Source organism: Elgaria multicarinata, chromosome 1 (assembly GCF_023053635.1).
Source record: "Elgaria multicarinata webbii isolate HBS135686 ecotype San Diego chromosome 1, rElgMul1.1.pri, whole genome shotgun sequence".
Taxonomy (NCBI): domain Eukaryota; kingdom Metazoa; phylum Chordata; class Lepidosauria; order Squamata; family Anguidae; genus Elgaria; species Elgaria multicarinata.
The window spans coordinates 206,744,204-206,769,718 of record NC_086171.1 but is presented as its reverse complement, the minus strand read 5'-3'; the positions used below and the strand labels follow the sequence as shown (position 1 = coordinate 206,769,718).

General features: G+C 42.1%; 1 protein-coding gene across 1 annotated transcript in view; it reads left to right on the top strand.

The window, feature by feature from the left end:
* LAMA5 (laminin subunit alpha 5) overlaps window positions 1-25,515 on the top strand; it is a 256,947-nt gene that overhangs the window by 81,726 nt on the left and 149,706 nt on the right. The window contains exons 3-5 of the mRNA XM_063142632.1: window positions 12,579-12,696; window positions 21,324-21,442; window positions 24,123-24,293. Coding sequence (XP_062998702.1) covers window positions 12,579-12,696; window positions 21,324-21,442; window positions 24,123-24,293 — 408 coding nt within the window. The remainder of the gene's footprint in view (window positions 1-12,578; window positions 12,697-21,323; window positions 21,443-24,122; window positions 24,294-25,515) is intronic.

Below are 25,515 nucleotides of genomic sequence, written 5' to 3'. Positions count from 1 at the left end.
CCTCTAGTGAATGCTGTTGTGAACTGGATATTCCCCCCCCCCTCATGAAGAAGGAAAAAGTGTTTGATATATAATAGAGAAGCCAGCATAAGTTGCTAAGGAAGTGAGTTACACTCTAAGATTTATGCCCTACCCAGAAGAGTCCCATGCCTAACGTTAAAAGAAAGATCAAAAGTTGGGCAAAGCTCAATATACAAAAAAAGAAAAAGAAAAAAAAAAAGAAAAAAAAGAAGAAAAAAAAATAAGAAACCTTCAAATCATAAAAAAAGGAACTTTCAAATCATAATTTGGCATACCTCTCCCTCCTGGAAAGGACAGCCCCTGGAGTTGAGCAAGAGGAGGAAGATAAAGACCCAGTCCCTTTGGATACAATACCAAATAAAGAAAAAAATATGACTGAAGGAGGAGAAAGTGGTAGTAACCCTCCCTCGTTGATGGAGATCAGGCCCATTATAGCTGAAAATAACATTGTTATATTTTAAAAAAATGGATCAGCATATGAGTGAATTTAGACATCAATTGTGTATTTAGCGGATAAAAAGGCGGAAAATTCGGATAAGATCAAAAAGATAGAGGCTAAAGCGGATTTGGACCAGAAGAAATAAGAGGCTTTTGAGAAATCAACTAATATACAATTTAAAGAATGGGTACTGTGATCGATTGCCTTGGAAGATTAATCTAGTAGATCTACTTTTTGAATAAAGCAGCTAAAGGAGTCGCAGGGAGAAGATCTTAGAGAAATCATCGTGAACTGGTTCAAGGAGCTGATGCCTGATATATCAATAGACGGATTGGATCCGGATCGAGTCCATCGTGTGGGGGGGCAAAACCACAAAGGGGCAAGAGACATTTTGGTGAAATTTGGTAATTATTATAAAAAAGAGCAAATTATGAAAGAATTGAGATTTAAGAATCAGATATAATATAAAGGCAAACCAGTGTAAATTTACAATGATCTTTCTCAACGTACATTAAATTGGAGACGTAGTCTTAAACCAATAACGGAAACATTAATGAAGAATAAAATTCCTTATGCATGGGGTTACCCGGTTTTTTTAAGATTTACATATGGGAGGAGGGAACATAGAGTAACCTCATTGGATCAAGGTAAAGATTTGCTGAAGAGGCTGGGTCTGGATGGGGAAGCAGATGGGGCTGGAGTGGGTGGGGGAGGGAATGAGGCTGGGACATCTGGAGAGTAAGAGAATTGTTAATTATGTTTGGAGATAATTGCAAATAAAAATGCTAATATAGAAACCTGCCGGCCAGGCACAGCACTGCCTCCCCCCTCCCCCTTTAAAGTAGATGGCTGGAGTACTAGACTCACGGGGATATGGGGGGGGATTAGAGTGGGGGGGTGGGGAGGGGGGGAAGGTAGGGGAGGAGGGATTGGGGTAGGAGGGGGGGGGGTTTATGTATGGAGTTTGTGTTTTTATGTAAGCAAGTTTGAACTGCTGAGCACAAGGGATCGGAAGAGATTTCAAAAGGGTGATTATGGATAAAAAGATAAAGGTATCAACACTCAATGTTAAAGGTTTAGGGGCAGTCGTGAAAAGGAAGAGAATAGAACAAATGCTTAATAAAGAGGGATCAGATATTATAATGATCCAAGAGACACACCAAGGCTCCGAGAATTCGAATATGATAAAATTAAAGTGGCTAGCCTATTATGAAAAGTCATTAGGGACATCAAAAAAAAATGGAGTGGCCACTTTGATTTCAAAAAAAAGTGGGTTTACATTAGAAGAGGTAAAAAAGGATGATAAGGGTAGATATCTTATGTTAAAAGGTAAAATTGAGGGAAAGGTCTATACTTTGATTAATGTTTATGCCCCAAATGAGAGGCATAGAGAGTTTTTTATAAAGTTGTTTAAAGAAATAGAAGAATTTAAGGAGGGGTATGCTATATTAGCTGGGGATTTTAATATGGTTATGGATAATAAAAGAGACAGGTCAAATCCCACTAATGCTGAAAAGAGGAACAATATGACTATATTGAATAAATTAGTAAAAGAAAATGATTATTTAGATTCGTGGCGCTTACTTAACGGGAATAGGCCTGGATTCTCATTCTTTTCCCCAGTTCATCATACATACTCCAGGATAGATCATATATTTGTTTCAAAAGACTTTGCAACGAGGATTTGTAAAATGGAAATGGGGGTAATAAAAGTAACTGATCATGCCTTGTTAAGTTTAGAATTTACAGTTAAGAAAGATTATAAAGAGGCATATAGATGGAAGTTGAACACAAAGATATTGAAATACAATAAAATAGTAGATAAAATTCGGAAGGAACTGTCGGAGTCATGGGAAATTAATGAAAAAGGAGGAACAGCTGGGTCAGTCATTTGGGACACCATGAAGGCTGTAGCAAGAGGAATCTGTATTAGAGAAACATGTAGTTTAAAAAGACAACAACGTGCAGAACAGGAAAAGTTAGAGATAGAAATTAAAAACTTGGAGGAAAGATATTGGCGAAGTAAAGATAAATATAAATTAGTGGAAATACAAGCTAAGAAGAAACAATTAGAAAATTTAAATATAGAAGAGATTCAAAAGAATTTAATGTATATGAAAAGGGAATATTTTGAAAACAGTGATAAGAACTCGAGGTTGCTTGCCAAGCTCACACAAAAAGAAAAAGGGAGGAATGGGATAGAAATGTTGAAAGATAGCCGAGGGAATTATTGTCATGCAATGAAAACTAAAATAAAAATTTTTCAGGAATTTTATCAGGAATTGTACAAGGGTAAAGAAATTCAACAAGAAAAGGTGGAGGAGTATATTGGAAGGTTTATAAAGAAGGAAATAAAATCAGAATATAAGGAGTTAATGGAGTCAGTAATAACTCAAAGAGAAGTTGAAGAGGTTATTGATAAGTTAAAAGTGGGTAAATCACCAGGAGCAGATGGTTTGGGTCCAGAATATTATAAGGTCTTCAAAGATTGTTTAGTTCCAAAATTAATGGAACTTTATAATAGGATATTATCAGGAGAGAAGATACCCGAATCATGGGAACATTCAGTGATAATTCTGATCCCAAAACCAGATAAAGATTTGACTAATCCCGATTCTTATAGACCTATTTCTTTAATAAATCAGGATGCTAAAATTTTTACATCTATTATGGCCAAACGACTAAATAAATTTTTGGCAGAATATATAGGAGCAGATCAATGTGGGTTTGTGGTAGGAAGACATATGCATAATTTAGTGGGTAGAGTTTTAAATGTAATAAATGTAATAAAAAAAGCAAATATTAAGGCAGGTATTATGGCATTAGATATTTTTAAAGCTTTTGATTGTGTGAGCTGGCAGGCACTAAAGAGTATTATAGATAAATTGGGATTTGGAAATAAATTTAAAAATGTAATAGAACAGCTATATTCCCAAAATACGGCGGTAGTGGTGGTAAATGACGGACTTACTGAAAAGATACGACTAGCCAGAGGAACAAGACAAGGATGTCCGCTCTCGCCGGTCCTTTTTGTAATGGTTATGGAAGTTTTGGCGAAGGCACTAAGGGAGGATAAAGAATTAGAAGGAATTGGAGAGGTAAGGGAAATAAAGCTAAACATGTTTGCGGATGATACTTTATTGACCATTAAGAATCCATTAAGAAAATTAGAAAGAATTAAATATCAGTTGAGGGAATTTGAGGAAATTACAGGGTTAAAAATAAATTGGTCTAAATCAGAGATGATGTTGTTTAACTATACTAAGAAGGAAGAAAAGGATTGGGAATTTAAGGGAATGGAATTGAAAGTTAAGAACGAGATTAAATATTTGGGAATTAAAATTACAAAAAATCTAGAGAATTTAGAAAGGGAAAATTTAACGAGGTTAAAGAAGGAGGTACTAGAGAAATTGGAAAAATATAAAAGATTAAATTTATCTTGGTTTGGGAGAATAGCTTTGATAAAAATGAAGATATTAGCTAAAATTAATTTTGTATTTAGGATGTTACCTATAAAAATATCAGAAACCGAGATAAAAAGTTGGCAAAATATTATTAATAAATATTGTAATGGAGAAAAGAGAGCAAGAGTGAATAAAAATAATTGGTACCTAAGCCAAAAAAAGGGGGGAATGGGTCTCCCAAACATAAAATTATACTACGTAGCAAATAGATTAAGACATGTTGTAGAAGCAATTATGGGAGTAGGAGATTTATATTGGATGGAAGAAAAAATCATAAGTAAGGTAGAGATGAATCTGGAGAATGTTTTTTTTAAAGATGGAGGAAGAAAGTGGGTTGGAAGTATAGATAATCCACTCCTGAGGACTCAATGGGAAATTTGGAGTAAATTTAAAGGGAAGCTGCTTCCGAGCAACTCTCCCTTAGCACCGATAATAATGTTAAAGAATTTCCCAGAGGATCTAAAGGGTAGATTATGTAAAATATTAAAAGAGAAAAATAAAATAAAATTAAAGGATTGGGTAAGAGATATTAAAACAAGAGAAGATATGGAAAATTTGTTAAAGGAGAAGAAGCTATCTTGGCTAGAATATGGTCAATTAGAACAATGGAATAAAAAGTGGATTAAAGATAATAGAATGTGCAGAAAGATGACGAGGTTTGAAGAATTAGTAGTAAGTAAGGAGAAAGGAAAAGGAAGTAGTATAGTTTCAAAAGGATTAATGAGTGAAATATATAAAATATTGTTAGAGAAGGAGTTTAGAGAGAATACAGAGAAAATGATTTGGGAATCAGATTTGAAGATACAAATAGGGCGACAGAGCTGGAAGGGACTATGGAAACAAAGAGTGTTGAGAAGTTTATCAGTAAGAATAAAGGAGAATTATTTTAAAATTTTATGGAGGTGGTACCTAACCCCGGTTAGATTGAATAAGATAAGTGATCAACATTCAGCAAATTGTTGGAGAGGATGTGGGGAAAAAGGAACGTATTTACATATGTGGTGGCAATGCAAATATGTACAAAGATTATGGAAGATGGTGTTTTCAGAAATTGAAGAAATAGTGGGAATGAAAATAGAACAAACACCAAAAATAGCATTGCTGTCACTATTTGAAGATATAAAGTGTGGAAAAGGAACTATAGAGCTGATATCGAGTTTGTTGGTTGCAGCACGATTGATGATAGCTAGGAACTGGAAGATCCAAGGGGAATATTCTATTGAGGAATGGTATAAAGTAGTATGGGACATAGCCATTAATGATAAACTGACATGCAATATTAAGTGGAGAAAAGGCGTAACTAAAATAAATGAGTTCGAAGGAATCTGGAAACAGTTCCTAGTGTTCGTGTTTACTAAGGGAAGTGGGAAACCACCAGCAGAAGAAATGATTAGATTTTGGACTCAAGAATGATCCCGAGGTGGGGGGTGCACATTTATGTTAAGAATGAAGATGTTGTAGTGTGATAAGGCATATGTAATAGTTTTTGATATTTGTACTCAACAATTATTCAATATGTATGCAGCAGATATTTGATGCATTTTTTTTCTTATTGTGTTAGTTTCAGTTATATTTTGGAAATGTTTATCTATGTTTATATAGTGTTGAAAATGAATAAAAATTATTATAAAAAAAAAAAAAACATATATTTTAGATTCCTTCCCCATAACATTATTTTTATTATTAAAAAAAACTGTTCCCCCCCCCCTCTGCATGGCTTAAAAATTCCCAGAAATCTACATCTTCACTGGGGAGAATTACAGCTAAACTGCTACTAAAGTTGTATTCCTTAGACCCTTGGTCTGATCTAGCATGACTCTTCTTTTGTTCTTATCGCACGCTGTATCCACTCCCCCCCCCCCCACAAAACAGACTGACGCAGACATGGTAAAGGGATGACTCTTTCGCTGAATGTTTATAAAAAATACTGTCACACTGCTGCATAACTACTTGCTTGCATTTCATTATTTTTAGTGGTAGCCACAATAGTTGTTATGTTTACTGGGTAACAACAGCAATAAATATTCTGCTTATGATATTGCAGTACTAATTAGAATCAGCATTCAAGCCTTTAATAAACACTGTTGGGAAAGCAGGAAAAATTCCACCTTTTTTATCACTCTTTATAACACTCTGATTATATGGACTAAACTTTGGTCACTAAAGGGTGGTTGAAACACGTTGAAGGATAACTAATCTGTATTAAATGAATTTGAGAAAATGTCTTTGTCTTTTGACACAGCCTTGCCATGTAATTGTCACCCAAGAAGTATCACCCTGATCAAAGCCTCGGATACTACCAAGTGCCAAGTTGCATATAATTTTCTCTTAGCTCAGTAGATTTTGTGGGAAACTGAAAAGGAATGGTGAATCCCATCACACCAGAAGCCATGCAAAGTTTTGGCAGGGATATGCCTGTTCCCCAAAGAGTGAAGCATTTATAATGCAAGAGAATGCATAACTTAGTGGGCTGGTATTTAGCAATGATTCCATTGCCAATAAACAGCTGTTAACCAGTGAGAACTGAGTCCTAAGGGAAAGCAGCTGACCATAGAATCTGGCCTGGGAGGTTCAACTAATAAGAAGACAGATGAAACTAAATAGGGCTGATGGCCCCCGTCTGTATCCATAAGACAATGGATTTACAGCAGTCCTGTGGGTTATCTCTGTGATGTGCTGCAAAATCATGCAGTGATTTCGAGGTTTGAAGTTGAATTTCTAAGTCCCCTGAGAACCTAAGTGCTCAGTGGCTGACTTGCTGGCCATGGCTAGACCTACTGGGTCTTGCGCGACGGAGGGGGAGGATCTTGTGATATGGTTATCGCAAGATCTCCCCCTCTATCTACATGCGACGTCCCAGGAGGAAGAGGATGTCGCACCCGCCATTTTGTTGGTTTTTTTTAAAGGAGAAGGCGCGCACGAGCGCTCAAACGCAAAACAAGTTTTTTTTAAAAAAAATTCCCTGCTCCTCCCCCCCCCCTCGATGGGCACAGGAGTCCTGTGCCCCGTGCCCAGGTCCCGGCTCCTCATGGTTACTTGCGAGGAGCCGGGACAACACGTGACTCCCGGACACACGTTCCACAGTCTCATCCTGAGACTGCGGAAAAAGCAGGCTAAAAGGGTAGGGCAGTATCCCAGGCCAAGGGAGGGATCATCCCTCCCTGCTCCCGGGATCCCCTGGGCATCATGTGAATGCACAAGGATGATCCTGGGGCGATGCCTGGGATATTGCCCCATCTAGCTATGCCAGTTGTAAGAATGTTTTAGGCCCCGTTCTGAAGACACCTTAAACTACAGCTTTAACCATGGTGGTTAAGCCAGAAAGCCAGGCCGTGTTCAGAAGACACTTTAAACCATGGCTTTAACCACTATGAATAAGACTTTTTGCTGTAGTCACCGTGGTTAAAGCCGTGGTTTAAGGTGTCTTCAGAACGGGGTCTTAAGCTTTGAAGGGGGCAGATGAACTTTTAAATTTAAGTTTCTATTTTGTGGATCTCTCCAGAGAATACTAATTTCTGTATGGAACATTCTGGGCTGGGGAGTGTCCATCACCACATCAACATGACTAAATGTATAACTGCATGTTGCGGGGGGTGCTAGCTGTTGTGTACAGCTTCATTTGGAAACGAGTAAATGGTGGCCCTCATTTTGGTTGATTCATGTAGGGGTGGTGTGCATCCTGCACTTTAAAAAGTGTGTGTGTGTGTGTTACAATAACTGTGCCAAAATAATACAAATTGCAACCCATATAAACAAAGCAAATCAGCTCCATTTACACAACTTGTTTCTGTTAAACTATTGGAGTGGCACAATGATTTCCAGAGCACTGAGGTCCCACACCTCTGACAATTGGAAATCCCATTGATACCACCCCTTCTCAGCTTTTCTGGATATTTCAGCATTGCTCACACACTTTCAAATCTAGTACATGATCATATGTGTTAAAAAAAAAGTACTTAAAAAAGTAAAAATTGAAGCTGAGATTCTCACCTGTTTTGCAGCCAATACAATTTTTGGGGTGTGTGTGATGGTGGTGACGATGCATGTTCAGAAGTGGCATAGATACAAGTTTGGAGACATGCAGCAAGTGCCTGTGAAAACGTCAGTGTTTAGCTTCCAGAATTGTACATCTGATACCAACAAAGCTATTTGTTTCTCCCTAATGGGGAGGGGCTATAGCTCAGTGGTAGATCACATGCTCTGCATGCAGAAGGTCACAGGTTCAATCCCTGGCATCTCCAAAGTGACCCATTAGAAGTGATGGGAAAGACCTCCGCTTGAGATCTGGGAGAGCTGCTGCTTGTCAGAGTAGCCAGTACTGGGTTGGATGGGACAAATGATCTAACGTGTGGTATACAGTAACTTCCTAATGATCTCATGTCATATTGCTTTATTCATAGAAATAATTGTAATTGTATTTGCTTAGTCTTATTCATATTTTTTAAATTTTTTATCACGCCTCTCTAACAAACGTATAAAGCAGACCTAAACCACCTTGATTTCCTAACCATGGCTCGAAGGTTGGAAGGTTGTCTTGTGGGCTTGTGCATTCCTCTCCTTTTTGTGCAGATTTCCCCCCTTGCTTTGATTTTTGGAGGTAAACATGGTTACCATTACAACTGCATTGGTATTTTGCTTACCATGGTTGTTTCATGCAATCTTGCAAAACCTTTTCTATCAGACATAACGTTATCCATGGCTAGCTCACCAAAGAAGGAATTCACACACGAGAGAGGAAAACTTGAGCCGAGAAACCAGTCCCCGATTTCTAAACTATGGCTGGAGTTTGAGCAGTGTTACGTCTACTTTGGTCATAGCTGAGCTTCTCTGTGCATTTACCCCAGAAATAAAGAAGAATGTAAATTAAAAATAGAGCATAAATACTGTACTGGGAACGTCTCTTGGCTTGGGGTCAAAAAACCCAGGATTGTATGGCATGGAAAAATTGTTTCTTCTAACCGTGCGGGTCACAAACAGCTTAGTTCGCTGTCTTGAAGACTTTAAAACATGCACTTCTGCAAGCACTAAATTTCCTGCGTGTCTGTTGATCTTTAAGCATTCTTACTGATAAAATATTTTTTCCTGCCTTCAAATATCAGTTTTTGACAGGATGATAAAGTGAGGATTTTTGGAGAGAACTGGTGCCAGCTCGTGAAGGGAAATTCTGTTGCTGAGTTTGTTTTTTCCGAGTGCTGACATTTTTAAGCTGTACATTTATTTCAGTCTTGGCAAGGACGTGGTTGCATAAATCAGCGTTTGAACTAATTGGGAGCAGCTCAAGTTTGAATGCTAAGAAGTTCTTATCAGAAGCTACTTGTCACAGTCTATGACTGTGACTGGCTGTGTATTTTATATCGTAGACTCTTTAACTGCGCTAGAGAATGGTTTGTTTTAAGAGCCGTTCTCTCAGTGTGCAAATCTAGCTGTGTAGGGAATTTCTCACTCCAGTTGCAAGTGGAGGGAAGGTCTCCTGAGATGGGGTTTCTGCCTGTTCCCTCACCTCAGTATAATGAAATCCACTCTAGGAATGCTTTCATACTAGTCTCTTTCGCTAGAATTGGTTTCTTTTATTCAATCACTTTTTGTGGAGCACCTATTCAATACAGTTATTAGTTCTTTGCATTCCAGTATTTTTAAAATAATCCTTCTGTGCCTTGTCAGAGCTGGTCCATGGCAAAAATATTGTTTTTTAAAAAATTGCTGCGAAATAAAACTGCAGCATCAACCTTCCTGTGTGGACAAGCAAAGGGCTGTTTAGGATTTTCAAGTCTCCTTTTCCTTTAAATTGAAAACGTCCTCTTTGCAAGTTCAGTGCGTTTTATTTCTTCCTGATTAGTAATTAATAGCATCTCTAAATTGCCCCAGTGCCAGTTTCTCTTCCCACAGGGAAGGCTTTAATGAATTTGATTCATTCTTCCCATGATTTATTTTCTTTTGTTATGTTAAAATAGAGGCTGTGCTTGGATGTAATGCTAAACCATGGTTTAGCAGTATGAGAATGTGCTAAGCCTGCCCCTAGGCTCTTGAGTGCCTCTACTTCTGTTTTAAATTAACTGCGCTTTAGTGTCGTTAATCCACATTAAATCTGTGCTAATTCTGAACCGTAAACTGGTTGGACACCGGTACACCTAGGGGTGTACCAGTGACCAAAGCCAGGTCGGTACACCAAAGCCAGGTCGGTTACCGGTACACCTAGGTGTACACCAAAGCCAGGTTGGTCACCGGTACACCTACGGGTGACCATATTACACCAACTTTAAAATCTCTTCACTGGCTGCCAGTTAGTTTCCAGGCGGAGTATAAAGTGTTGGTTATTACCTTTAAAGCCCTACATGGTTGGGTCCAGGTTACCTGCAGGATTGCCTTCTCCCGTACAATCTGCCCCGCACACTCAGGTCCTCTGGGAAGGGTTTACTCCAGTCAGCCTAATGCTCTCTCTGAGTTTAAGACAGCCCTAAAAATGAGTCTCTTCCAGCAGGTCTACCCAAATGAATTTTAAACCTAAGAATTTTAAGATGTTGTGATTGTTATTTTAATACTGAATTGGTTTTATATGCTCTTTTAACTAATTTTATGTATTATATCGTATTTAGTGTTGTTCCCCGCCTTGATCCAGAGGGAGAGGCGGGTAATAAATAAATGTATTATTATTATTATTATTATTATTATTATTATTATTATTATTATTATTCTGTGATTTGTCTTCACTAGTTTTATGAAAACAAGCCAGCTTTATACTTTATTATTTGAAGTAGTCTTGTCTCTCCACTAATCATGTTAAAATGGGTTACAGTTTCTCCAGGTTTGGATGACCCAGTAAACTGTGGTTCATCAAAAATGGAAGCCAAAGCTTTCAAACTACTGAGCTGGAGGAAGAGGGGGAGTGAATAACTCTTATGTGGAAGGTTAGGCTCATTCTTGTAATTCTAAAAGATGATCCAAACCAGCCTAGCACTTTTAAAATTAGAAAAAAATGGGGGAATTAGTAATTAAGGGTGCCATCCTATGGGTTACATCCTGGATACTCCCGCAAACTCAGGGTCTTACGAGTATCCAATACAGCGCGGATGGAAGTCGGGGAGAGATCCTCTCCCCTGTGCACCATCTTCCCTGCAGTTGTTGCTAGATGTTCGATTTTGAGCTTCTACCCAGAGAGCTTCAGAATGAGAGGGGGGAGACCATGGCCATAGCTAGACAGGGCAAAATCCCGTGGCGATCCCCAGGCTCGTCCTTGTGCGTCCACATGACGCACAGGGGATCCTGGGATCAGGGAGGGATGATCCCTCCCTTGCCCCAGGATCTCACCCTCCCCTTTTGGCCCGGTTTTTCCGCGGTCTCGGGTTGAGCCAAGACCACGGAATGTGTGGCCAGGCGCCACAGTTTGTCCTGGCTCCTCGTGGTTCCTCACAAGGAGCCAGGACCCGCGCACGGGGCACAGAGCTCTTCAGGAGCACTGCTCCCATCGGGGTGGGTGGAATGGGGATTTTTTTTTTTAAAGTTACCTTTTGTGCACGAGCGCTCGTGCGCATTTTCCCTTTTAAGAATTTTTTTAAAATGGCGGGCGCAACACCTCTCCCTCTGAGGTCGTCACGCGCCGTGTGTAAACAGGGGGGGATCTTGCGATAAAACCATCGCGAGATCTTCACCCCTCCATCGCGGACTAACAGGTAGGCCTAGCTAAGGCATGTGTGTTATATAGAAAGCTGTCAGCAGTCTCCTCTCCACCCCTGAGAACACCCCCTTTTCTTCCTCTCCGCACTTGGTTTTACGAGCACTTAGAGGCAGCTGCCATGGTTCACTCCTCGCTGGCTGTGAAGGGGTGGAAAGCACAGTTTCCTGGCTCTAAGCGCTGACTCTGAGCTTGGAGCCAGAAAATTAAAAAATCCTATGTCCCCGCAGATGCTGTCTAGGGGTCATAGGATTGTTCTCTAAGGCTCTCTCCCTTTTCCTCATCAGGAAGAGAAACTGACACTGGGACAATTTAGAGAGAATATTCAAAGGCAAATCAGAATCATGACTGTCCTACGGTACTTCTCGACAGGAAGAAATAAACAGGAGATGAATCTACTAACAGCAGGCTTTCAATTAGCATTGGAAAGAACCTGCGCTGAACAGAAATTACCCGTGGAAAGACACTACAGAAGGGTCTTTGCCATTGGGCAAGGTATTACTGGGTAATATAGCAGTATATTAAGTGCTGTGTGCAGCTTCATTTTAACACCCCCCCCCCCAGCTTCATGTAATGAAAATTCAAACAAATCTCGCAAAATGTCTGAGAAACAGGGCATGGCAGGGGAAGGAAGGGAAAACTATGGTCCATACAATCTAGTTTTGATTTCTTATTAGTATTAGAATAAAACTTTACAAGAGTGTCTCCACATATCCAAAGTGCTGCCCTGTGTTTCTATAACTGCCTTCCCCAACTGGGCAATCTCCAGATGTTTTGGCCTACAGAACCCATCATCCCCAAGCAGCACGCTGTGTGGAGGATGATGGGAGCGGTAGTCCAATGCACCTGGAGGGCGCTAGTTTGGAGAAGGCTGGTCTATAACATAATTACTGCAGGAGGCTTTTGCTTTGCAATTTGCATGTAGCCTTTTAGCTGTGGCCTGCGTTAATCTTTTTCTCTCTCTCTCTCTCTCTTCCTCTCACAGCTGTTCCACGTGGCCTATGTTCTGATCAAGTTTGCAAATTCTCCTCGTCCAGACTTGTGGGTACTTGAGCGGTCAACTGATTTTGGACTTACCTATGAGCCTTGGCAGTACTTTGCCTGTGAGTATGAGAGAAAAACAGAACCGGGAGTTTCGGCTATTTGGCGGTTTAAAAAATGCAATAAATAAAATAAAAATAAATAAATAGATAAATGCAACAATGGAACTTGCACATGCAAAGACCGTTCCCCCAAAAGTTTCTAGAATGAAGAACATCCAGAGGTTTTGCATGTTGGTAAATCTCCATCAATTGGCTTAGTTATTAATCATACCGGATGGCCATTGTTGGAAGCAGATGTGGGTGGACTTTTGGTGTAATCAAGCAGGGCCCATAGGGTGACCCTATGAAAAGGAGGACAGGTCTCCTGTATCTTTAACAGTTGTATTGAAAAGGGAATTTCAGCAGGTGTCATTTGTATATATGGGGAACCTGGTGAAATTTCCTCTTCGTCACAACAGTTAAAGCTGCAGGTGTCCTGCCCTCTTTTAAATCTGGTCATTCTACTATAGCTCCTGCAGCTTTAACTGTGGTGATGAAGAGGGAATCTCACCAGGTGAGCTATGGCGACTCCCTCCATATCTGTTGTGCAGAAGGTACAGAGTCCCTAATGTTGTAAGAATGGGTGTTCTTGACTTAACGTAAGTTAATCTCACTGTGTCATGGGCTTCCTTGGGAGTGTGGACGGGTTTGGGAGGATGAACAGATTCTATACTGATCTCTCTCAATGTGGATTTTGATTGGGTTGGGAGGCACACTATCAATATCATTTACCCTCTTCCAGCTAGAAAAATAAAACGGTGTATCTATTGATTATTTCATTTTCCCAAGATGAGGTGACCTGTAGATAGTTGATGAAAGGGTTTAACTTGGACCAGTCCTTGATTTTTACAAAAGTCTCCTTCCAAGCTGCCATAGGACCAGGCTTTCCAAAGACATTGGTAGAGTTGCCAACGACTTTCTCCAGTGACTCCTGGGATTTTAAGTACTGCATGACAGAAATGTTGCATTCAGAGCTTTTTCTGGCCTGTAGATACAGTAATAGGAAAAAATGTTGCTTGCTGAATTTCCCTCATTATGCGCTTGTAAAAACACAGAAAGCCAGAAAGAACATAAGAACATAAAAACATAAGAAGAGCCATGCTGGATCAGACCAAGGGTCCATCTAGTCCACCACTGAGGACACGGTGCAACAGCACCCTCCCACCCATGTTCCCCAGCACCTAGTGTTTACAGGCTTACTGCTTCTGATACTGGAGGTTGCACTTAGCCATCAGGACTAATTTTTGTGAACCACCCAGGGTGCTTCAGCTATTGGGTGGTATAAAAAATGCAATCAGTAAATAAATAGTAGCCATTGATAGCCTTCTCCAGGAATTTATCCAACACCCTTTTAAAGCCACCCAAATTCACCTAGAAGAAAACTGACATCCCTATAAGTGCCTTCTGGAACCCTGGGATTTCTGCAGTTTCGGAGGAAAGGAAATCTGCAGCAATTAGTAGGTGATCATGTTGATCAAACCACTGTAAATCGTTCATCTCTAGGGGTCAGTTTAAAAGATGGCAACCCTACGTTGAACTTGTTCTTGGCTTGTATCATACTGTTCCAACACCAAGAACTTAGCAAGCCTTATTTTGTAGAACTATATTGTGGTGGGACACTTGGGTGCTTAGTGAAAAACAAGTTTCATGCTCATCAATTATCATAAGGCTACTACCCCAAATGGCAAATGTTGCAATTGACTTTGTTGACTCCTGTTGATTTGGCAGTGTCTGCGGCCTCAGCTAGACCTATGGGTCTAGCACAACAGAGGGGTGAGGATCTCGCGATATTGTTAGGGCGAGATCTCCCCCTCTGTTAGCGTGCGACAGCCTTGGAAGAACAGGATGTCGCGCCCGCTATTATTATTTCTGTTGTTGTTAAAGGAGCAGAGCACACGAACGCTCATGCGCAAAAGGTCAGGTTTTTTTAATCTCTTGAGTAATCACGAGGAGCTTGGACAAACTGCGACGCCCGCCCACACGTTCTGCGGTCTCGGGAACAGCCCGAGACCGCAGAAAAAGCGGGCTGAAAGGGTAAGGCAATATCCTGGGGCAAGGGAGGGATCATCCCTCCCTGCTCCCGGGATCCCCTGTGCGTCATGTGGACGCACAGTGACGATCCTGGTGTTCGCCCCCGGGATATTGCCCCGTCTAGCTATGGCCTGTGATCCTGCCTTCCTTCTTCCATCTCTCCCTCCGTCTCTCTGTATGCTAGCTTGTTATAAGTATGATGTTCTCGTAACAAGCAGAAACCATCGTAATGCAAGTTCTTACCCCTCTTACACTGAGCACATGGACTCTAAGAGTTCTTTATGGAACTTCATAGGAATGTGCCACACGCACACACAAATCTCAATATTACAAATACATTTGTTACATTTCAGAAACAGGTAATATGTTACTGTTCATATTTCGGAATGTTTTTGGAGCCTGGTGGTGTTCTTTCTAAATACCCTACTCACCCCTCCTACTCAGAAGCTGCTTTCTCACTTAGCACAGCATGCTCACGTATTTGCACAAGTTATGTGGCCCAGCTAGTAGCTTCCTGGCACCATCTTCCATTGTATATCTGCCATCGTCTAGCCTTTGTGTGTTTCTCGTCTTTCCCATTTACAGCTTTCACACCGACAGAGCTGCTAGTTGGGAAACTCACCCATCATTGGCTTGTGTGGCACTAAGCCTAGTTGTGTGGCTTCTTGGCAGGAACTTTTATCTAATTATTTGGCAAGGCCAATTTGGCAGGAGCCTTGCTATATCAACATATTACGGAACGCGGGAAGAAGAGGTGAATGTTCTGTGAAGTCTTATTCCGTCATTGTTTGCGGAGCCCTCTTGCCTTGTGAAAGGACACAAGTTACGGTTTCCTGCAGCCTAGACAGAAGGCACTGCTGACCAGACATTTAGGGCTGTCTGTTCTTCCTCTGGTAGTTTCCTGGGAAAGGAGAATTAAGGAAATTGGGCAAGAGGATGTATTTCTCAGTTTGAAGCTGCCTACTGGTTTCCAGAGCAGAATCTGATACTTAGGTTACCAAAAAGCACCAGCTTGTTCTGTAAATATATCATTATGAAGCACGCAGAGGGTAGCCAAGTTACTCTGAACATATTAAGCACCGGCTCCTCTGGGGAGTAAAAGCCGTAATTGGTAGAAGATGTGAGTTAAGCTTTACGATGATCTTTTAAACAGAAAAACCTGGTCAAAGAGTATCTGGAAAGACGATACATTAAATTTCCCCCTTGGGTGTGCTACTAGCCCTCCTTTCTTTGACAATGTGTATCTGTGAGCTCATTAGGTTCCCTCTGTGTATGGAAGAATAAGAAGCATCTTTCCCCCAAAGAGTTCTTTGAATAATAAGAGAAGATTTTAAAAGATGGCTCGCATTTTCTTTCTATTTCAAAAATACTTACTTTGAGAGATGCATGAGAGCTGCCAGTAGCAGCCAAGGTGCATCTGCTACTTAATGTTTCCTTCCTTCTTTGTGGTCTCCATGCGGGCGAACATATGGGATTCTGAGCCTGTTCAGAGCATAAATCGGAACCTTCTACAATTTAAGCGGATGGTTTTTTGGCAGCAGAGTTTAGCATGTGTGTCCAAAGTTGCAACCTGCTGCCCCTTTCTCTTGGGCCTAATCTACACCAAGCAGGATACGGCACTATGAAAGCGGTATGAAAGCGGGTGAGGCAGTGGCTGTTCTGAACCAGTGCCTGGGCATGGTAATGGACTGGATGAGGGCTAACAAACTGAGACTCAATCCAGACAAGATGGAGGTACTGTTAGAGGGTGGTTCATCTGTCCAGTGAGGTGATGTTTGCCCAGTCCTGGACGGGGTTGCACTCTCCCTAAAAGATCGGGTCCGTAGTTTGGGGGTGCTCTTGGATCCAGAACTGTCACTTGAGGCACAGGTGAACTCACTTGCAAAGAGCACCTTTTATCAGCTTAGGCTGATATACCAACTGCGCCCTTATCTGGACAGAGATAGCCTAGCTACAGTGATCCATGCTCTGATAACCTCTCGTTTGGATTACTGCAATGCGTTATACGTGGGGCTGCCTTTGAAAACGGTCCGGAAACTTCAACTGGTACAAAACAGGGCAGCACGGTTACTAACAGGGACTGGCCAATGAGACCACATCATGCCAGTCCTTTTCCAGCTTCATTGGTTGCCAGTCCAGGTCCGGGCCCGATTCAAAGTGCTGGTATTAACATTTAAAGCCCTAAACGGCTTGAGGCCAGGCTATCTGAAGGAACGCCTCCTCCCATATGTACCTGTCCGGACCCTAAGGTCATCCTCGGGGCCCTTCTCCATGAGCCCCTGCCAAAGGAAGTGAGGCAGGTGGCTACCAGGAGGAGGGCCTTTTCTGCTGTGGCACCCCGGCTGTGGAATGAGCTCCCTAAGGAGGTTCGCTTGGCACCTACATTATATTCTTTTAGATGCCAGGTGAAGACCTTTTATTCTCCCAGTATTTTAACAGTCTATAAATTAATTTGAACTTCCTGTTTTAAATTTGTATTTTAAATTTGTATTTTTGCATTGCTGCTGTTTTTATCTTGGTTGTGCTTTTATAGTGCTATATCCTGCTTGGTGTGGCTCCTGCCTTTTATATACCACTTTCATCCCACTTTCATAGTGCAATATTCTGCTTGGTGTAGATTAGGCCTTAGTTTACTGACCAAGCAAGCTAAGCCCATATTCTCTCTTTCCCCTTCATTCTTTCCCTTTGGTTTTATTTTGTGTTCCGCTTTCTGTCAGTTTTGCATTTTGATTTCACCCCACGTACAGCATGTTTGCATTTCTTTGTGTTGGCGGCTGGCACAGGAGGCCTCCTTCAAGAAGTCAAAGAGTGTGGCGTTTTTCTTTTAGAGATCATTTGATTTGCACATATTCTTCATAACATCCCTTGAAAAAGAAAATGTCCTTAAAATGCAGATTTGAACGAGGGTCTTCCTGGTTTGTAACTTGGGCCTTAGCTAGACCTACCTGATAGTCCGCGACGGAGGAGGGAAGATCTCGCGTTGCGATTAATGCGACATCCCTCCTCCGTTTACACGTGAGGCGTGACAACCTCAGGAAGAGAGGCGTCGCGCCCACCATTTTTTTATTTTTAAAGAAGACGGAGCGCACAAACGTTTGTGCGCTAAAGGTAGGTGTCTTTTAAAAAATAATTTAATCTCTCCGCTTCCCCCACCCTACCACCGATGGGCGCAGCTCCCAGTCCCAAGACCGTGGAAAAAGTGGGCCCAAAGTGGAGGGCTCTATCCTGGAGCAAGGGAGGGATCATTCCTCCCTATTCCGGGATCCCCTGTGTGTCATGTGAACGCACAGGGATGATCCCGGGGATCGCTCTGAGATTTCCCTCCGTCTAGCTGAGGCCCAAGACTAGCACGTGGCACAATACGATCCGAATGTATGTAACATACACTTCAATAAAGCTACCATAGGGCAAAGGTGTCACAGATGCATCCAACATACTTCTCTGCAATGATGCATTCTGTCAAAACGTGATTGGAGGTTTGATTGTTAGAGAGACAAATGTTACTCAGCTACCGAAAATGAACATAAAGGGCAGGCTGGGCTCTCTAGCACTGACTCAAAGGAAGCCAAAGCAAAATAGTTTCTTTTCCTCATCCGTGATGGAAGTTTGACAAATGCCTTTTTATCCTGGAACACCCAAGGAGTGAAAATAATAATAATAGGGAAATGTTTGAAACCACATGAAGGCTTCCTCCATCTGCTTTCTTGGAGTTGCACAAGAATGGCAGATCAAAATGAACGGTCACTACGTTGTTGTGTTGGATGTTAATCCAGAAACATTTTGCGCTGCTGCCCTTACCAGTTAAGCATGTTATATGCAACATAACATTTCTGACAGCTGAAAACCAGCCTTTGACTTGGACCGTGACGAGCCATTTCTTACGACTTTTGAGTAGGGGACAGGATGGATTTTAAAAAAGCCCTATTCAATTTCTCTCCATTTAAATTAGATTTTAACAAGTTGTTATTGTTTTAAATTAAATGATAATGAAGGTCCCCTTTAAAATATAACATAGTTTAAAATTAAATCCAGATTTAATACAAAGCAATATGTTAAACTCCTTCCCTTATAATCTTTTTAAACTGAATCATGACCTTCTATCAACACAATGGTTCTATGCCAGCGGTCCCCAACCTTTTTGGCACCAGGGACCGGTTTCGTGGAAGACAATTTTTCCACGGACCGGGGGGGGGGGTTGAGGGGATGGTTTTGGGAAACCCCCCCCCCCACTCCAGCGTCCTGGCTTCATTTCAGCTGGGTGGGCGCCCAGCTGAAGCAAAGCCAGGACGCTGGGGCTGGCGGGCGGCTTTGGAACGGTGAGCCTGGAAGTTGCTCTCCCAGAGCGGCTTCCAGCCGGGCACACCATTCCGAAGCCACCCCACCCCAGTGTCCTGGCTTTGCTTCGGCTGGGCAGGCGAGATGGCGCCCAGGTACGCTGGGGTGGGGTGGGGTGTGTGTGAAAGCAGCTCACCTGCGCGGCCCGGTTCCTAACAGGCCATGGACCGGTATCGGTCTATGGCCCGGGGGTTGGGGACTCCTGTTCTATGCTACACAAGCTGCAGTCAGGGTTGCCATGTGTCTGTAAACACACTGAAGTGTTAAGAGAATTCAGAAGTCATTTTCCCAATAATAATCTGCTCCATTGAGAGAAGCACTGTGAAAGTCCAGGGATGGGCAACCTGGTGCCCTCCAGATGTCCTGGCCTACAAATCCCATCTGCCCTAGTCAGCATAGCTAATAGTGAGGGATGATGGGAGTTGTAGGCCAAAACATCTAAGGGGCCACAAGTTGTCCATCCCTGTGGTAGGCCTCAGCTAGACAAGGTGGGTGGGTGGAGGGCGACAATCTCACAATTTTATGATCGCAAGATTGTCTCCCTGGTTTACACGCGGTGCGCGATATCGTGGCCGCAATTTTTTTTGTTAAAGGGGACGGGCACATGAGCGCTCGTGCGCAGAAGGTTTACCCGCTCCCTCCACCCCGCCCCCGATGGGCACAGAGCTCCTGATGAGCTCTGGTCCCCGTGCCCAGCTCCTTGCGTTTACTCTCAAGGAGCCTGGACAAACCGCAACAGTGGGCCATACTTTCCGTGGTCTTGGGATCATGCCAAGACTGCGGAAAAACTGAGAAAAAAGGGTAGGGTGATATCCCAGAGAAAGAGAGGGATCATCCCTCCCTGCTCCCGGGATCCCCTGTGTGTCATGTGGACGCAAGGGACGATCTCGGAATGATCCCCGAGATATCACCATGTCTAGCTATGGCCGTAGTCAAATCCAGCATTGGGAGGTGAAGAATGGGCGGAGTTCCAGGTGCACTGCAGCCATTTGTTTTCCCTTAAGCTTAGCCAGTTAGCTTAGACGTTCTTGGCAAGAATCAAAGTGAAGTTTCTTCTGCAGCTGCTTGTCTACTCAGGTCCATAGAGGATGTGTTGGGATAGTGTGGTTTCCAGCAATAGCTCTCTGTGTGCCCTACATTCTTCAAGTTGCAGGGTTAAGGAAAATACGACTGGTCCAAGTTCCTCTCTTTCAGGACTTGCAGGCACACTGTTTTTTCTGAGTCCCAGCTGATGGCTATTTTCCAAGTAGCCATCCTTGCACTTTGTATGAAAATTCAAAAAAGAACACTCTCCCCAAAAGTCCCAAGTGGCCTATCTCCATTCTCTGGATTTGTGTTTGCTAATTCCATTTCTGGCACTTATACACGGTATGTATAAATGCCAGAAATGATGCATGGTATGGTATGGAAAACGTGGATAGGGAGACATTTTTCTCCCTCTCTCAAAATACTAGAAACCAGGGTCATCCCATGAAGATGATTGGTGGGAGATCCAGGACAGATAAAAGGAAGGACTTCGTCACACAGTGCATAGTTAAATTATGGAACTCACTAGCACAAGATGTAGTGATGGCCACCAATTTCGATGGCTTTAAATGGGGGATGGATAAATTCCTGGAGGGGAAGGCTATCAACGGCTACTAGCCCTGATGGTTGTGTGCTATCTCCAGTTTTCGAGGCAGTAAGCGTGGGTGCTCCAGTTGCTGGGGAACATGGGTGGGAGGGTACTGTTGCACCATGTTCTGCTTTGTTGGTCCCTGGCCGATGGCTAGTTGGCCACTGTGTGAACAGAGTGCTGGACTAGATGGACCCTTGGTCTGATCCAGCAGGGCTCTTCTTACGTTTTTATACTTGAGAGATAATATAGGCTTTAGCTAGACCTAAGGTTTATCCCGGGATCGTCCCAGGGTCATCCCTGTTCACACAGGATATCCCGGGAGCAGGCAGGGACAAACCCCGGGACGATCCCGGGATAAACCTTAGGTCTAGCTAAGGCCATAGTTTAAGGCTGAGCTAGAAATCCAGAACTTCTTTTGATTCTTGCCTCTGCCATGAACTCAATGGTTGGCCTTAGCGAGGCCACTTTCTCTCAGCCTCAGCCCACACCTGCAGTATCAGGAAGATAATATTGACCTACCTTACAGAGATGCTGCAAAGACCACACTGATAATGTATGTGTAGCACTTGAAATAATACAAATTATTAATCGAATTATTTCATGTGGAGCAAAATCCACACTTCCAAAATGCGGATCTTTATCTCTTGACTTCTGTGTTTAATAGCGTCCAAGAGAGATTGTATAGAGAAATTTGGTCTGAAGACTGTGGAACGCATTGCCAAAGATGATGACGCCATCTGCACCACTGAGTACTCCCGCATTGTGCCCTTGGAGAATGGAGAGGTGAGCTCTTTTTTGTTTTTTGCTTGGCTGTGCATCATGGAAGTTTTAAGTTTTGTATTTAAAATGAAGTGTTTAGATGACACAGATTTGCATTATGATGTCCTTAGGCTGGGAATGAAACTGGTGTCCTCCAAATGTATTGGAATACAACGTCTATCATTCCCAGCCACCATGGCCCATTCAGGTATTCATTGTCGTCATCTCCCGATCTTGTTTCTGAGTGCAGTATGAGCTTGCAGATGGAGTACTGAATTTGGGGCTGGCTTCAAATCCTGTGGGGTCACTTGGTAACCTTGGGCAAGCCGTGCCCTGTCTATAAAATGGGAATTATAAAATGGGAATCAAAATGACCTTCCCGACTGGGTTGTTTTGAGTATTAATGGGATGGAGACTGAAAAACAATTGATTATGAGGATGAGAAGAGAAAGGAGGTGAGAGAGGGCAATATAGAGCAGTACAGAGCATTGAAATAGCATCTATAAACCACTGGAAGTTCTTTCCACCCTTTGCTTTCAGAGCCTTCTTTCTTCAAATACATGCCATGCCTTTCCAAACGATAGTCTGCAGCCTTAAGAGGTAGAAACTATTTTTTTTTTAAATGGAAGATAAGTTTCTTGGGCTTTCAAACTCCATATCATACATCGATTTCCATTCTTGCATGGAAGAATCATGGAAACAGAAGATATCATGGAAACAGAAGATTTAGGCCTTAGCTAGACCTAAGGATTATCCCAGGCAAATGGAGGGGTCGTCCCTGCCTGCTCCCGGGATCCCCTGTGTGTCATTTGGATGCACAGGGATGATCCCGGGACGATCTTGGGATATAGGCCTGGTCTAGCCATGGCCATACTCTACAGTGAAACTCCTTTTTCTTCACTGATACTCCTTTTTCTTAGAAGTTAAGTGAGTTCTTGCTCTTTCCAGCCCCTTTCCAGTGATTGTTACATTTCTTGCACTACCCAAAGCTGATAATAGACCATGGGATGTTGCGCCTGGGAAAATTGGGAGCATCCCGTTGCTAAATCCTGTTGTAATCTTGAGTCATGCTGGCGTAACTGTTCCAGCTGTGAAGATACTGTGTTCCAGCCCGCAAACTCTGCTGGGATTGGTAATGGGTTGAGGGGGCGGGGGTTAAAAGAGTTAATTCAACCACCGACATGCTTGTTCACAAAGCAAAATGTTCTGTTGAGGCGGGGAGGGGAGGAGGAGGAGGGGCTTTTACGGAGACGGGCAAAGTTCAAAAACTGAAGAAAATGCAGAATTCCTTTGATTAATTTCTTACGAAGAGGAATAAAACAAAAAGGTAACTTTAAGAAAGATTGGCAAAAATATATAGAATATATGAAGAAAGAAATGAACAGAACAACTCTGGCAGAGGCCTATAGGATGCTCTGGGACTCTTGAAAAGAAGTAATGTTAGAAAATAACTATAAATAAAATAAAGGAAGAGATAAACAGAAATGATATAACATCATAGAAAAAGAAATGGGACAATCTTTGTGAAATGTACCAGGCTGCGGGGAGGGACCTGGATAAAAGGGATAAAAGATGAAACCTGAATGGAAAGTAATTATGCTTATAAGTTTGGGTGGTAAAAAAGGTTACTGTACAATGAACATTTGTATATAATATATGAAAAATTAATAAAATTATTATCCCCCCCAAAAAAATGTACCCAAAAAATGAATATGCATATTTTATTGAAATACCAATGCTTAGCAAAGTGCTAAAGAGATTAAAGTTGCAATCCTATACATGCTTACCTGGGAGAATAGGCCAGTGGGGCTTCCTTCTGAGTAGACACACATAGGATTGCTATGTATCAGGACAGCTGCTCAGATTAGAACAGAATATTCATAAATTTAGTGCACTTTACTTGCAACAGATACATTTATCTGGTTGATCTTTTATATTGTATTTTATATTATGGTTTTATACTGTTGTTTTACACTTTGAATGGTTTTAATTTTTGTGAACTGCCCAGAGAGCTCCTGCTATTGGGCGGTATAGAAATGTAATAAATAAATAAATAAATAAATAAAATATGGCATTTTGTGCAGTCCAGTTAAGGCAGCCTTCCTCAACCTGGGGTGCTCCAGATGTGTTGGACTGCATCTCCCAGAATGCCCCAGGCTGGGGCATTCTGGGAGTTGTAGTCCAACACATCTGCAGCGCCCCAGGTTGAGGAAGGCTGAGTTAAGGTCTTTAATAATTAGGGTTCACTCACAGCTGGCTTCTACTTACAGTTTCTTTATCCCTAAGGGCTCATCTTTCCCTAACTCTCCAAGACACTATGCTTTTTTAAAAAAAGAGGGGGATGGTCACATGAAGAAGCCCAGTATTGTACTTAAATTGGATATGACTTACGCTAAACCTACTGGACTGAAAATTGAAGTGGAGGTAAATCGAACACGGAATAATGGGCTCAAGTTACTGGAAGCTGGATTCTGGCTGGACATCAGGAAAAACTTCCTGACTGTTAGAGCATTGTGACAATGGAACCAATTACCTAGGGAGGTCATGGGTTCTCCCAGACCTGAGCGTAGATGTAGAGTGGACTTTAAATAAGAAGATGAGAATTGAATTGATCCACTGCTATGAAGAAGCGCATTTCCAGATTGAGAAACACATGAATTTTTCACCCACTTGAAATCTTCCCTCTTTCATTCTCCTCCTGCAGATTGTAGTCTCTTTGGTGAATGGGCGACCAGGAGCTATGAACTTCTCTTACTCCCCTCTCCTGAGGAATTTCACCAAAGCCACCAACATTCGATTACGTTTCCTGCGGACCAACACCCTGCTTGGGCATCTGATGGGAAAGGCCTTACGAGACCCTACTGTGACCAGAAGGGTGAGACAGTTTTCGGTTTCTCTTGACTATCAATCTAACCATTGTCATGGATGACTATGGCCTTAGCTAGACCTAAGGTTTATCCCGGGATTGTCCCGGGGTCATCCCTGTTCATGTAAATGACACACAGGATATCCCGGGAGCAGGCAGGGACGATCCCGGGATAAAACTTAGGTCTAGCTAAGGCCATAAAGCTTCTGGGAACATTTGAGAGTGGAATAAACTTTTAGGACCATTTGCCTTGGAAGGATGCCATGCATGCTGAACAAGGCAGGAAACATTGAATGCCTCGAATTCATTGAATTCCTGATCAGGTGAAGTGGGAAACAATTTGTCACTGCTATTATCAAACTAGATTTATTAATGTTCTTTTAAAACAAATATGAAGCCCTTAAAAAAAGATATCTCGGGATTAAAGGAGAAATTAGAGCATTAATAGCCATAGTGGTCCAAAGAACATGTTCCGGGATAATCTGGGGCCCTTTTTACACCTAAGGATTATCCGAAGAAAATGGAGGGATTGTCTCTTACTGCTCCCAGGATCTCCTGTGTGTCATTTGCATGCACAGGGATGATCCCGGGACAGGGAGGTTTGAGCATATAACACCGATTCTGGCCTGCTTACATTGGCTGCCTATATGTTTCCGAGCCTAATTCAAGGTGCTGGTCTTAACCTATAAAGCCCTACATGGCTTAGGACCGCAATACCTGATGGAACGCCTCTCCCGACATGAACCTACCCGTACACTGCGCTCAACATCTAAGGTCCTCCTCCGAGTGCCTACTCCGAGGGAAGCTCGGAGGATGGCAACAAGGGAGAGGGCCTTCTCAGTGGTTGCCCCCCGACTGTGGAATGATCTTCCCGATGAGGCTCGCCTGGCGCCAACGTTGTTATCTTTTCGGCGCCAGGTCAAGACTTTTCTCTTCTCCCAGGCATTTTAACAGCATTTAACAACATTAAGTTTGTTTTTAATGGACCCCAGAATTGTTGTTTTTAAATGGATACTGTTGTTTTTATACTGTTTTTATGTTTTTTAAATTTTTGTATACTTTTAATGTTTTCTATTTTTAATTGTTGTAAACCGCCCAGAGAGCTTTGGCTGTGGGGCGGTATATAAATGTAATAAATAAATAAATAAATAAATAAATAAATAAATAAATCAATCCCTGGAAAAAAGGCAGGTGTAGAAACGGCCTGGATTTATATAATATATTAGAAATG